At 34.1% G+C, this 13,645-nt stretch overlaps 1 protein-coding gene and 1 pseudogene across 3 annotated transcripts in view; both read left to right on the plus strand.

Moving 5' to 3' along the window:
• The window catches only part of TCF12 (transcription factor 12), a 362,394-nt gene that overhangs the window by 251,804 nt on the left and 96,945 nt on the right, over nt 1-13,645 (plus strand). For all 3 annotated transcript variants that reach the window (XM_029950501.1, XM_029950502.1, XM_029950503.1), the window contains one exon: nt 5,488-5,552. In XM_029950501.1, the coding sequence (XP_029806361.1) occupies nt 5,488-5,552 (65 nt within the window). The remainder of the gene's footprint in view (nt 1-5,487; nt 5,553-13,645) is intronic.
• LOC115303054 lies at nt 2,131-2,221 on the plus strand (annotated as a pseudogene).

Below are 13,645 nucleotides of genomic sequence, written 5' to 3' on the forward strand. Positions count from 1 at the left end.
TCTTGATAGCCCCCCACCTCCACCCATGTACACCAAAACCAAATTCAGGTTTAAATGTGAAAGATAAACAGTAAAGCTTTTAGAAGCATAGAAAAATAAAAATAGATTTGTGACCTTGGAATAAGCAGAGATTTTTCAACAGTACATACAAAAACTGGACACATTACCCTATATTAAAATGAATGTTTGTTTATACAAAGACACCATTAAGAGAATGAAAAGACAGTCGACGGAAAATATCTACATACCATCTCACACCGGTCAGAGTGGCTAAAATGAACAATAGCCAAATCATGGAAAGAGCCTAAATGTCCATCACCTGATGAATGGATCAAGAAGATGTGGCTTATCTATACAATGGAATACTACATGGCAATGAGAAAGAATGAAATCTGGCCATTTGTAGCAACGTGGATGGAACTTGAGGGCATTATGCTAAGTGAAATAAGTCAGGCAGAGAAATACAGACACCATATGTTTTCACTTATATGTGTATTAGGAGAAACTTAACAGAGGACCACAGGGGAAGGGATGTGGAAAAAAAATAGTTATGGAGAAGGAGGGAGGCAAACCATAAGAGACTCCTAACTACTGAGAAAAAATTGAGGGTTGATGGAGGGTGGGGAAGAGGGGAACATGGGTGATGGACATTGAGGAGGACACTTGTTGGGATGATCACTGAGTGTTATATGGAAACCAACTTGCCAATAAACTATATTAAAAAATATTTATATAGAGACAATAAACAGTCTTGTATCAAAAATGCGTGAGGAACTCCTACACATCAAGAAGTAAATGACAAACCAATAGGAAAAAAGTCAATAAAATATTTGAATAGCCATTTCATTATGAAATACCCAGATGTCCAGTAAACATGAACTCACTGTGATTTACTAGTAGTAACTTGGTTGTCAAGTGTCTCTTAAAATCTTCCACTGCATTAATACATAAACCTACAATAAAAGAGCTAATTGTTCCTTAAATTGCTTTACTAGTAAGAGCACCAGGAATATTATATAATTTTCTGCACAGTAGTAATTTTACTATTGGAAATTCTGTTTTCTGAGAATTCTTCATTATAACAAAGTAAAATAATGCATATTTTTACTTTTTTTCTTTGTTCTGGTCTCTTCACTGGGATCAGATAGTGCGATTTTGATTCATTTTTAGCATGATAGTTCCACAAATATAAAAAGTACAGAAAGTGCACTTCTTTCAGATCTTTCCTCTCTAGGCTAATATCTTAGGTTTTCTTAGCTGATCTGATGTACAGATCCCTCACCATTCGAGGGAAATTAGATACATGTTCAGTTACTAACAGTTCTTTAGCTGTGTTCAGTTGACATATATTAAAATTATCTGCATACAGCTTTCATATATATTATTTAGCAGAAAACTATAAAATAGTAGCCAAAAGTTATTTTTCAGACACCTGAGATAAAATAGACTTAGATATTAGTTTTAATTCATGAAAGTTGTTCTTATAAAAAGTAATTTTGAAAGAATTAAAGATGAATGAATGTCTTCTAAATCTTAGGCTAAGAGTATGCATTATTCTGTTTCAAGCATAACCAAATTTCTAAGCCCCTCAGAAATAATTGGTTCCTAATAAATGAAAGGTGAAATAAAAATGTGTTTACATTTAAAAATCTCATTTGAATTGGTAAAGTATCATTTTATAAACAAGCTATCAGCTGGGGCACATGGATGGCGAAGTCGGTTAAGTGTCCGACTTCATCTCAGGTCATGATCTCACAGTTTTGTGAGTTGAAGCCCTGCATCAGGTTCTGTGCTGACAGCTCAGAGCCTACAGCCTGCTTCAGATTCTGTGTCTCCCTCTCTCTCTTTGCTCCTCCCCTGCTTGTTCTCTGTCTCTTAAAAATAAATAAACATTAAAAAAATAAAATGAAAAAAAACAAGCTATCAGCTTTCTGTCTCAGAAGAAACTTTTACTCTGTAATGTTTTTAGTTATGTTAAATTAGTTTTTATTCTCTCTGAATATCCTTGTGAAAGGAAGAAGCTGAGGAATTTTAATAAGCACAGGAAAATAGGTTCAAAAACTTACATATTCTTAAATAATATAACAGGTAGCCTCCACACAGATAATTGAAATTATACTTGAAAACTGTATCGCTTCTTGGCCTTTTGGCTAAGATCAAGTGTAGTACTTGAAAACTGTACTTTATTAAAAACAGAGCTAATATTGATTTCTTACTCTTTCCTTTTCTTCCCAACAGTTGGGGGAAGATCTAGTACCTTTGAAAGTAAAAGTATAACAACAGCCCTTAACTTGTTTAGCTTCAAGTCTTTATTAGTTGTTTAAATAGTATTTCAAGAAGAGGAATTTGCAAGGTAGAAAAAGCCTACTGAGTATTTCAGCCAGTAATCAGTTGGTGGTAATTGTGGTAAAAGACAAGCACAGTCTTTTATTTATTTTTAACTCTGTGGTATTTGTTTAAATGTTAATATAGTCGGGTCACCTGGGTGGCTCAGTCCTTTGAGCTTTGGCTCAGGTCCTGATCTCACAAGGGTTCATGAGTTCACATTGGGCTCATTGCCGTCAGCCTGTCAATGCAGAGCCTACTTCAGATCCCCTCTCTCAAAAATAGACATTAAAAAATAAATAAATATAATGTTAATGTAGTCTCTCTGTTCTGCCAAGTATATGGCACATGGTGGCTCAGTTGGTTTCGGCTCAGGTCATGATCTTGCAGTTTGTGGGTTCAAGCCCTGCATTGGACTCCTTGCGGACAGTGTGGAGCCTGCTTGAGATTCTGTCTCTCTGCTCCTCCCTTGACCATGCTCTCTCTCTCTCTTTCTCAAAATAAATAAGCTTTTTAAAAAATGGTGTGTACTGAGAATGATTTTTATTATCTCTTAAATGCTTATTTGATTAATAAAACAGAACCTCCTAACCAAAAATGGTGCTGTTCTTTATTTTACCTCAGTAATCTCTCTGCCAGTCATTCTGAGTTGGCATTTCCCTTCAATGTCTGCCATGTTCTTGGTCCAGCAGGGTCTCTGATCATTTTGATGAGGCGTAGGAATGATGTTGCAAAAGTACAATCTTTTTGTGGTTTCGTAAGGTCAGATTCCAAAAGTAGAAGAGTAGAGTCCAAAACTCTCATATATCGTCTGGACTCTTACAAGCAGTCTTGCTTGTATAGGATAGATCCTCAGAGAGTTCACAGTTTTTTTCCTTTTTATTCTATATGTATATTTTGCAAATTAAAGCACTTTATGTAGAACATATGCTTTATGGTGAGACTGTGAGGCAAATAGACCACATTAATTAACCTTTTCTCATAAATCTGCATTTTTATGTGTTAGCATTACTTCACCTGAAATATGTGCTTCATCACTAACAGCCAGTAAGTGCTTTTTAAGACATGTGCTACAATGTCCTAATGGGCTCTGAAATTATACTCCAAGTTATTATAGTATTTTCTAATAACTAGCTTTGTTATTACAAGGATTATTTTCTAGATCTAACAGGTCAGTGCATACCAAATTTAGAGTTGTATGATTTTATATCATTTTGCAGTGTGGCATTTATATGGCAATGAAAATAATAAAAAATTAGTACATATGTCTTAAAGATTTTTTTAAATTATGCATACCATACCAGTAAATAATTTTGAGCATTCCACCTATGTGTGGAGTTTTTTTTAATTAATAAACTATATATTTTTATATAATGACAAGCTAATAACTCTATAGTACACAATTATGAGGAAGTTCAAATAGCCTCGGTAATTTTATTTATTTATTTTTGAGAAAGAGGGTGCAAGTAGTGGAGAGGCAGAGAGAGAAGGAAGATCCCAAGCAGGCTCTGCCCACTGGCAAAGAGAGCCTGATATGGGGCTTGAACTCATGAACTGTGAGATCATGACCTGAGTCAAAATCATATGCCTAACTGTCTGAGCCACCCAGGCACCCCTAGCCTCAGTAATTTAAAAAAATTCTGGAAAACCAGTCAGATTAGTTACATTGTTACTGTTTTTACTTTGGAATGGAGAAAAAGAATTAGTTCTACCACTGTCATTGTTTATTTGTGTCTCCATCTTTGATACCAACATCAAACTGTGATCTTTACAGAAATCATTTTTAAAAGATTTTTATTTTTTAAAGTTTATTTATTTTTGAGAGAGAGAGGGCACACACATGTGTGGGAGGGGCAGAGAGCTAAGCGGGGAGAGAGAGAATCCCAGGCGGGCTTGTTGCTGCTAGTGCAGACCCCAATGCAAGGCTTGAACCCACAAACTGCTAGATCACGTCCTGAGCCAAAGTCAGATGCTTAATTGACTGAGCCAGCCAGGTGCCCCTTTACAGAAATCTATTTAAGCAACATGTCTGTGAGAGACTGTTTAGTTAAAGTCTATAATATTTGTAAATTTACTTAACATAAACTCTGGTGTATTGAAAAGTGAATAAATAAGAACTTCTGTCAGTATCAGTACTGTCTACTCTCCCTCTAGAACCAGCCCATACCATTTCTAACACTTAACTATCCAACTTTTGAAGTATAGATTGAGTCCCCAAAGGAATTCTTATGTATTTCTAGGAAGAGTATAAATTGGCATGATGGTGTCAGAGAATAGTAAGGCAATACCTGTAAAGTATAAAGTGTGCATTCTTTAAGCCAGCAGCTCCACTGCTCTGTGTCTATCGTAGAGAAAGTCATGTGTATGTATGCTTATGTGCAAGGCTATTTGTTTCACTATTTGTCCTGCTAACCAAAAAAAAACTAAATCTCTTTCTGAATAGGTCAACTGTGGTTCTGTTTGTATAATATAGGACATTTTATAGCAGTAAAAATGAATAAACTAGGTGTCTGTTATCCGCATGTATCTTAAAAGCGTAATACTGGCATGGAAAAGCAAGTTTCAAAAGGAATAGATACTATATAATCCTATCTACTTAAATGTATTAAACATATACAACACACAAAATAAATGTTAAATACAAACAGTAACATATATTGCTTTAGTACATAAACATATATTAACAGTTTCAAAATATGCATGGAAATCATATATACTAACCTTTTGCTGATGACCTTGGGTCTGACTTAAGATGTGAACTGTACCTACACTGTTATAATTTCTGAGAAAGAGAGAAAAGGAGAAGGAGAAATGTTCACTGTGAAACGAATATGGGAAAATGTTACTCTGTCTACCGAGTGCATGGATCACACTGTTGGCTATATAGATGTCTATTCTTTTCCATTCTTCTGAATATTTTTTCAGTGTTTACCAGCAGAAAGTATTTAATAAAATGCATGCTGTTTTACAAAAGTCTCAATTTCTTAAACTGACTGGAATGATAATGAGCTTTTTAATTTTTATTTGTTGGATTTTGTCTTCTTGTTTCTAATTTGTTCTCTGTACTTCAAAATCACAATATAATTACTACAAATGGTCTAGAAGTTGAGTTGATTGTCAATAAGAGGATTTTTGTATATAGTTATATTCTTTGTTTTATAGGAAAAACATCAGAGAGAGGCTCATTTTCCCTGTACAGCAGAGACACCGGATTACCAGGCTGTCAAGTAAGTTTAATAAATAAAAAATTGAGATCATTTTTAACACACAAAGACTTTAATAGAGGAGATAGAAATGTATCCAATTTATTTCACTATTATTTGTGCCTTTAATTTCTGACTAAATGTGGTGAGATTTTAGTGACAAAACATATTTTCTTCTCCCTCTATTTAAAATGGTTTCTCTTCCCCAGTTCACTAGACTTTCTCTATCATCAGAGATTTTCATAACTCCCCTCCATTTTAACTGGAAGCAAAGCAGCAGTTATCTTCCTACCCCTTTCCAAAATGCTTATCACTTCTGAAAATAACTTCTGCATATTTCCTCATAAAAAGAACAGAGTAGCTGACATATTATGCGGAGAACCTACATTTATTCTGTGAAGCTTTACTATTCTGTAATGTTAAACTTATTAATGTTCTGAGTATTTTCATTTCAGTCCTACACTCTAACCAATTCTTTAAGGTTCCAAAAGTTTCTTTGACTTGGAAATGTTGTTTCAACTCTTCCATATTCCTTTAACACATTGCATTTTTACTAATGGCCATCTTCTCTGTTCTCTCCCCCCATATCTTTAGAGAGAATCCTGAATACTCAGTTCACCTGTAGATTCCCATCAGAATCAGGCTAAAAAGAAAAAGGGAGAGGCAGAATGTATGAATTTTGTTTGCTGCTATTTACATGCCTTTCACGAGGTCCACCCTAATTTCAGACATGGCACGTAAGCCGATTTTAACTCTCATTCTAACAGTACTATTCTATTCAATGCATATCCCATAACTTTGCCATTCAGAGTCCGAAGACCTAGGTTGAAATCCCGTCTATACAAGTTATTGACCTATAGTCCTGAGACAAGGCATTTAACCTTAAATCCCATCTCTGTGTTGATTTTCTTCATTTGAGAAACCGAGTTATTATTTTGCTTCCACCTACTTTGTAGGTCTCTGAAGGTTAAATTCCATGTACTTGTGAACACATTTTATAAAATAAATGCATATTTAAAATTTTTTCCATCCAAATGACGTACAAAGCAAAAACTATTTTTGCTTCTTTATATATTTTTTTATTTTTTATTCAAGTCATTATATTCACCATCCCATCAGAAAAGGTCATCATTGCTGTTCCTTGAAATATGCCTTATTAAATCTCATGGAGCTCTCACTTGGCTTTGGGAAGTGAGAGAAAATCCTTAGCACAGCCCCATCACAGGCTGATAACTCATAACCCCAGTGATTCTTTCCTCCTTTATCCTCACTAATCTCTGGCTATAGATTGGAAAGTGTGTGTGTGAGGAGGGAGCATGCATATAAGAGTGCACATGATAAATGCTAGAGCAGAGAATAAGTTGAAACAATGCCCAGTAGTGGCTAAGCCAGCTAGGAGACTTGATTATAATATGGTGACTTGCATTTATTTTCTTTGGTATGTTAAGTCATCCTTGCATTCTTGAGATAAACTTTACAAACACTATTCTGAACCTTTAATATTATTCTTAAAGAGACAAAAAAAAAGGTTTGAAGCCACTGGTCTAATGTTAACACTATTACAAAAGTTGAAGTAAAAAAATTATTCTAAGCACTTTGAAACTACAGCTGCATCTAATAAATCTGTTAATGCTTATACTAATGAGTTTCCACTTAGATTTTTTTATACTCCCTTCACAAAGGTAGTGCTATTTAGTTAGGATCAGTGGGTAACTTCTATTTATATAATTCTCCAATTTTGCAAAGATACAGATTCCTTTTTTTTTTCACAATTTCTATTTTTATTTTAATTCCAGTATATTTAACATATAGTGTTATATTAGTTCCAGGTATACAACACCAGATTTAATTCTCATATCAGAAAAATATTTATTTTAAATATAGATGCATAACACTGCAGTAGCAGTTGCTACCATTTACTGAGAACTAACTGAGCCACACATTGAATTAAACATCTTATTTGGGGTGCCTGGGTGGCTCTGTCAGTTGAGCATCTATTTCTTGGTATCGCTCAGGTCATGATCCCAGCGTCATGAGATCGAGCCCCATGTTGGGCTCTGGGCCAAGTGTGAAGCCTGCTTAGGATTCTCTGTCTCTCCCTCTACCCCTCTACCCTGCTCCTCTAAAAAAATTAAAATAAAAATGTAAACATGATCATGTTTAATCCTCTTAACGACACCTGTTTTGCAGACTGAAAAATGGGTGTTCTCCAGAGGTATTAAGTAATTTGCTCAAAACCATATGTCTAGCAAGTGGTAAACTTTCTAAACACATGGTTGATGCTGTTGTAGTCTTAGATTCATAGTCTGTGTCTTTACTGCCCTTTTATTTAATTTATTTCATCAAGGAGGGATCTGGAAATTTATATTTTAAGCAAGCGCTAAGTCACATGGAGTGGAGATTATACTTTGAGAAACCCAGTTCTTATCTATATGCCAAGTGCAGACATACAGAGTATTTTAAAAAAAGAAAAAGGAAGAAAAGAAAAAGCTATAAGATCACTTCTTAACAATTCTTTATAACATTTTGGAGAGATCAAGCAGGACTATGGAAAAGAGAAACAAGGTTACTGGGATGTATGAAATGTAAAATAGCAGTATTGCTATGTACAAGAAATTTAAAGGTATTCAAGTAAGGGAAAAATTTGTTGGTAAAGAATTCACAGAAGCAGTGCATGAGCCACAAAGAGGAAGCCCAAAATTCAGCACAGAGGACAGATTTTACTACAGCAAAGACATCAATGAAGACAGGAGGGCTCTTAAAACAAGTGAAAAAGAATTCCTTGCTGTGAAAGGAACAGTGACTTTCCTATTTATTATTGTTATTTAGCTCCACCTATGCTGCAGTTGCTAGACAAAATTATAGTGGATGGCATCAGCTCATCTGAGGCCTAAATAGTGAACTCAGGATATTCCAAGAGTTAAACAAGATCTATCACTACTATTCTAAGAAAAACCTGTATCCCAAACGGTATACATTACCATGGGTCAAAGAAGACAAAAATACAGTAAAAAATTGGCTGCCATTTTGTCTTACTGATTTCCAAGTGACATAAAAATCTTAACCATACAGTGGTAATAGAAGGAAGTGTAAACAGTGACTGCAAAATTATATCCAAACACCACTTTGAAACCATTTTTCTTCAACATATTCCCCAAGGAAACATTTAACTGCTATTAATGTACATAAAATGCTGTTGACATTCTGCAAAATTCAGTCTAATTTAATAATGCCTGATGGGCCTTGCTTCATGTTAAGATGATGTAATAATATGTTGCTAAATGAGTCTCCTCATATTACCTTCATGGCAGTCCCATAACTGATGAGCCATTAAAAGGAAACGGGTATAGCAGTATTACTGGAAACAAAGATCATTCTGCAATCGAATTTTTTTTTAATTGATTCAACACAGAACATAGAAGCCAACATGATTTTTAACAATAGGGATAGTTCTTCATGATGTGAAAAATCCTTTTATGATCACAACAGTTTTCACTGTTTTCACTAAGTATGTATTCAAGTAGTTTGTGTAAGTTTTTCTTTAAGTGTTCAAACCTAGAAGAAGCAGGGTCTTGTTTTTTTCCAAAGAAATTTAATGTTCAGGTATTATATGCTTTAGAAAATGACAGCTTTAAAAACTCAGCACTTAGTTATTTAGAAATTTACCCATACCATATGCTTCTTACATCCTCTTTTTTCATCATGCCAGTCTCACTGTATACAGTTATTTGATAATGATATAATTATTTAAAAAGTCAGTACATCAGGATGATACAACAATGATAAATGTGTATATACCTAATTACAGAGCTTTAAAATAAGTGAAGCAAAAATTGATAGAATTCAAGAGAAATAAATTCAAAATTAGTTAATGGTTTGAATACCTATCTTTCTCAGCAACTGACAAAATACACCAAAAGTTCATTAATTTACTGTCAACTACCTTGACCTTATTGACCTTATTGACTTTTATAAAACTCTATTCCCAACAACTGAAGAATATAAATTCCTTTCGAGGGTTTTAAAAAACTTTGAAATCAATACAGTGTATTCTCTGACCAGAAGAAAATTAAATTAGAAGTTAGTAAGATGTTTAGAAAAACACCAAATATTTGGAAATGGAACAACCCATGTCTAAATAATCTGTGGTTTAAAAATTCACAAGGGAATTTAGAAACTATGTCCAACTTATTTTTATGAAATATACAACAAAATATGTTGGCACAGCTAAAACAGTACCTTAAAAAAAAGTATAGCTTTAGATGCTTGTATTCAAAAAGATCTGTAGTAAACAACCTGAAGTTCTGCCCCAAGAAGCTGGAAGACCAAGTACAAAATAAGTAGAAGGGGGAAATAATACGAAAAAGAGCAAAAATCAATGTAATATTATAAAAATAATAGAAAAAACAACAAAGCCAGAATTTGGTTATTTGAAAAGATCCATAAAATTAGTAACTCCTAGCTAAGCTGATTAAGAGAAAATTGGAGAGGGCATAAAGGGAAAGAACACAATTTAACAATATCTAGAATGGAAGGGAGGTTATCATTGTATACTGTATATATTAAAAAGGTAATAAATATTGTGACTTATTTCAGTAAATTTGACAACTTAAGTGAAATAAATTTTGAGAAATACTTACAAAAGGGACAAGATGAAACAAAGTCTGAATAGCCCCATATCTATTAATGAAAATAAATTCATCTCAAAAATCCACAGAGTGTTGAGTGCTGGGTATCATACGGAAGTGTTAAATCACTATATTGTACTCTGAAACTAATATAACACGACATGTTAACCATACTGGAATTAAAGTAAAATAAAATTTAAAACAAGAAAGAGAGGGGATGTAAAAATTGTGAGAGAGAGGAAAAAAACCCACAAAGAAAGCTTGCGGATCATGGTTTCATTGGTGAATTCTTTCAAATGCACAGGGAAAAAAATAATGCCAGTCTTTATACAAACTATTTTAGAAAACAGTAGTAGAAAACACCGTTCATTTTATGAGGTAATAAAGTTTTACATGTAAGTTTGGCTTAACATTTGAGAATTAGTCCACTTCGACACAGCAACAGAATTAAGGAGAAAAACTGTGATCATTTCCATAAATGTAGAATAAGCATTCAACAAAAATGAAATAATCATAATAAAACTTTACAACAAACTAAGCATAGAAAGCCGCCTCCTCACTTAGATAAAAGATACACATGAATGATTATATCTAACAGCATACTTAATAGTGAAAAGTTGTATATCCCTCTACCTCCCACCCCCCAACCCCCGAATTAGGAAGAAGTTAAGAATTTACAGTCTCATCACCTAAATTTTATGCCCTGGCCAGTGTAATAAGGCAAAAAAAAAAAAAAAAAAAGACAAAATTTGGAAAAGAATAAATTAAGCTGAATCTGCAGATGACCTGTTTGTGTACAATAGAAGTCCACAGGAATTCTCAAGAAAACTTGTAGAACTAATAATCCTTTAGCTTTGTCACAGGATACTAAGTCAATCTAAAAACATAATTATGTTTCCGCACACAACAAATGAACAGTTAGAAAATGAAATTAACAAAAAAGTACTATTTATATTTACTTCAAAGAACATAAAATACTGAGAGATACACTTAAGAGCTTATAAGACTTCAACAATGAAAACTGTAAAATATTGCTGGGAGAAATCAAAGAGGATCTAAATAAATAGAAGAATTAGAAGACTATCATTTAGATGGCAGTTCCAGGCTATTTTTTTTTAGACATTGACAAGATTATTTAAAAGTTCATTTGAAACTTGAAAAAGCACAAGATTAAAAAGAGCCAAAATAATCTTGAAAAGAAGAGGAAAGACTTACTTTATCCCTGACTTCAAGACTTACTATATAAAGCAGCACTAATCGAGGCAGTGTAGTATTCATATCAAGATTGACAGATCGTGAACAGAATAGAGTACGGAAAGGGAGCCATACCTTCTATGGTAAATGATGTTTTGATAAGAGCACCCCAGCAATTGAGGGAGAAAAAAAATCTCTAACATATGGGTACTGGAACAACAGAATTGCCAGTATGAAAAGGAAAAGAAAGAAACTTCAGTCCTTACCTTACACTATATACAGACAAATTTGAGATAGATCATGGACTTAAAAAGAAAGCTAAAATAATAAAGCTGCTAGGGAAAAAATAAATGAATATCTTAGCCACTTACAAAACAGATTTCATAGGGAACACATAAAAAGCATAAAACATGAAAGAAAAACTGATGAATGGAACTTAATCAGAATAAAAAACTTAGGCTCATCAAGAAAATGAAAAGAGGAGCCACAGATTGGGAGAAGGTATTTGCAACACATGTATCTGACAAATACAATGATCTCTGACAACTCAATAATAAAAACAAGCAACCCATTTTTTTAAATAGGCAAAACACTTGAGCAGACACTTCACATAAGAAGATATACAAATGGGCAATCAGTACATTTAAAAATTCCACATTATGAGCTATTAGACACATGAAAATTAAAACCAGAGTGACATATTAGTACACAGCTACCCAGAATACCTAAATTAAAAAGATGATATGTTGCTAGTGAGATTGTAAAATGGTTACAATGACTTTAGAAAACTTACAGTTTCTTAAAATGTTAAACATGTACCTGCCCCATGACTTAGCAGTTTTACTCTGAGGTATTTATCCAAGAGAAGTGAAAACATTGTTCACAGAAAGCTTTCTTCTCAAAAATGTTCTTCACACTTTTATTCATTTTAGCCTAAAACTGGAAACCCAGATGTTCATCAACAGGAGAATGGATAAATTACCTATATTATGTTCATACACTGAATGTCATTCAGCAATAAAATGGAATGATCTAATGATCTCAGTAATGTTATGCAGAGTGAACCAGGCCAAAATCTCAAAAATACTGTATGGCTTCATTTATATGAATGTCTGTAATAGGCAAAACTATCCTGTGTTGATAAAAAGTGAAATCAATAGTTGCCGATAGGAGAGGAGGGTTCTTCTGTAAAGGGTCCTCATTTCTGAGGTGATAAAAATGTCTTGATAGGCATTCATCAAAACTGGTGGAATAATTCACTTAAGACCTGAACATTTTATTATATATAAATAACAGCTTCGTTTTTAAAAGTGAAATGAAGTGAAATGCCATTCACAGTAACATTCAAGAAATGGATAGGAATTCTGAGGAATAAATTTTAACAAAACACCTGTAAGAACCTCAACACTGAAAAAAACTAAACTACTAAACATTGCTTAGAGAAATTTAAAGAGATCCCAGAAAATCAGAGATGAACAGGAAGAGGATATTTTGAAAATGTCATTTCTGGAGCCTGGGTAGGCCCATCAGTTAGGTGTCCGACTCTTGTTTTTGGCTCAGTTCATGATCTCACGGTTCGTGAGTTCAATCCCCACAGAGCTGACAGCATGGAGCCTGCCTAGGTTTCTGTCTCTCCCTCTCTCTCTCTGCCCCTCCTCTATTTGCTGTCTCTCAAAATAAATTTTAAAACTTAAAAAAAATTTTTTTAATTAAAAAGAAAGAAAATGTCATTTCTTCCCAAATGATGTTTGGGTTAAATGCAGTGCCAGTTATAACCTCACCAGGATTTTGTGTGTGTGGGTGTGGGTGTGGGTGTGTGTGTGTGTAGGAATTTATCAGCTGATTTTAAAAATCTTTGGAAGAGGAGGGTGGTTGGTGCCTGGGTGGCTTAGTCTGTTAAAGCTTATGACTCTTGATTTCAGCCCAGGTCATAATCTCATGGTTTATGAAATTGGGCTTTGTGCTAACAGCAGAGTCTGCTTGGGATTCTTTTTCTCCCTCTCTCTCTGACTTTCCTCTGCTTACAGTCATATGTGCTCTGTCCATTTCTCTCAAAAATAAACTTTTTATTTTTTTTAATAGTTTATTGTCAAATTAGTTTCCATACAGCACCCAGTGCTCTTCCCCACAAGTGCCCTCCTCCATTACCACCACCTCTTTTCCCCCCTCCCCTTCAGCCCTCAGTTCGTTTTCAGTATTCAATAGTCTCTCAAGTTTTGCGTCCCTCTCTCTTCCCAACTCTGTTTCCCTCTTCCCCTCCCCCTGGTCCTCCATTAGGTTTCTCCTGTTTTCCTG

Source organism: Suricata suricatta, chromosome 9, assembly GCF_006229205.1.
Source record: "Suricata suricatta isolate VVHF042 chromosome 9, meerkat_22Aug2017_6uvM2_HiC, whole genome shotgun sequence".
Lineage (NCBI taxonomy): Eukaryota > Metazoa > Chordata > Mammalia > Carnivora > Herpestidae > Suricata > Suricata suricatta.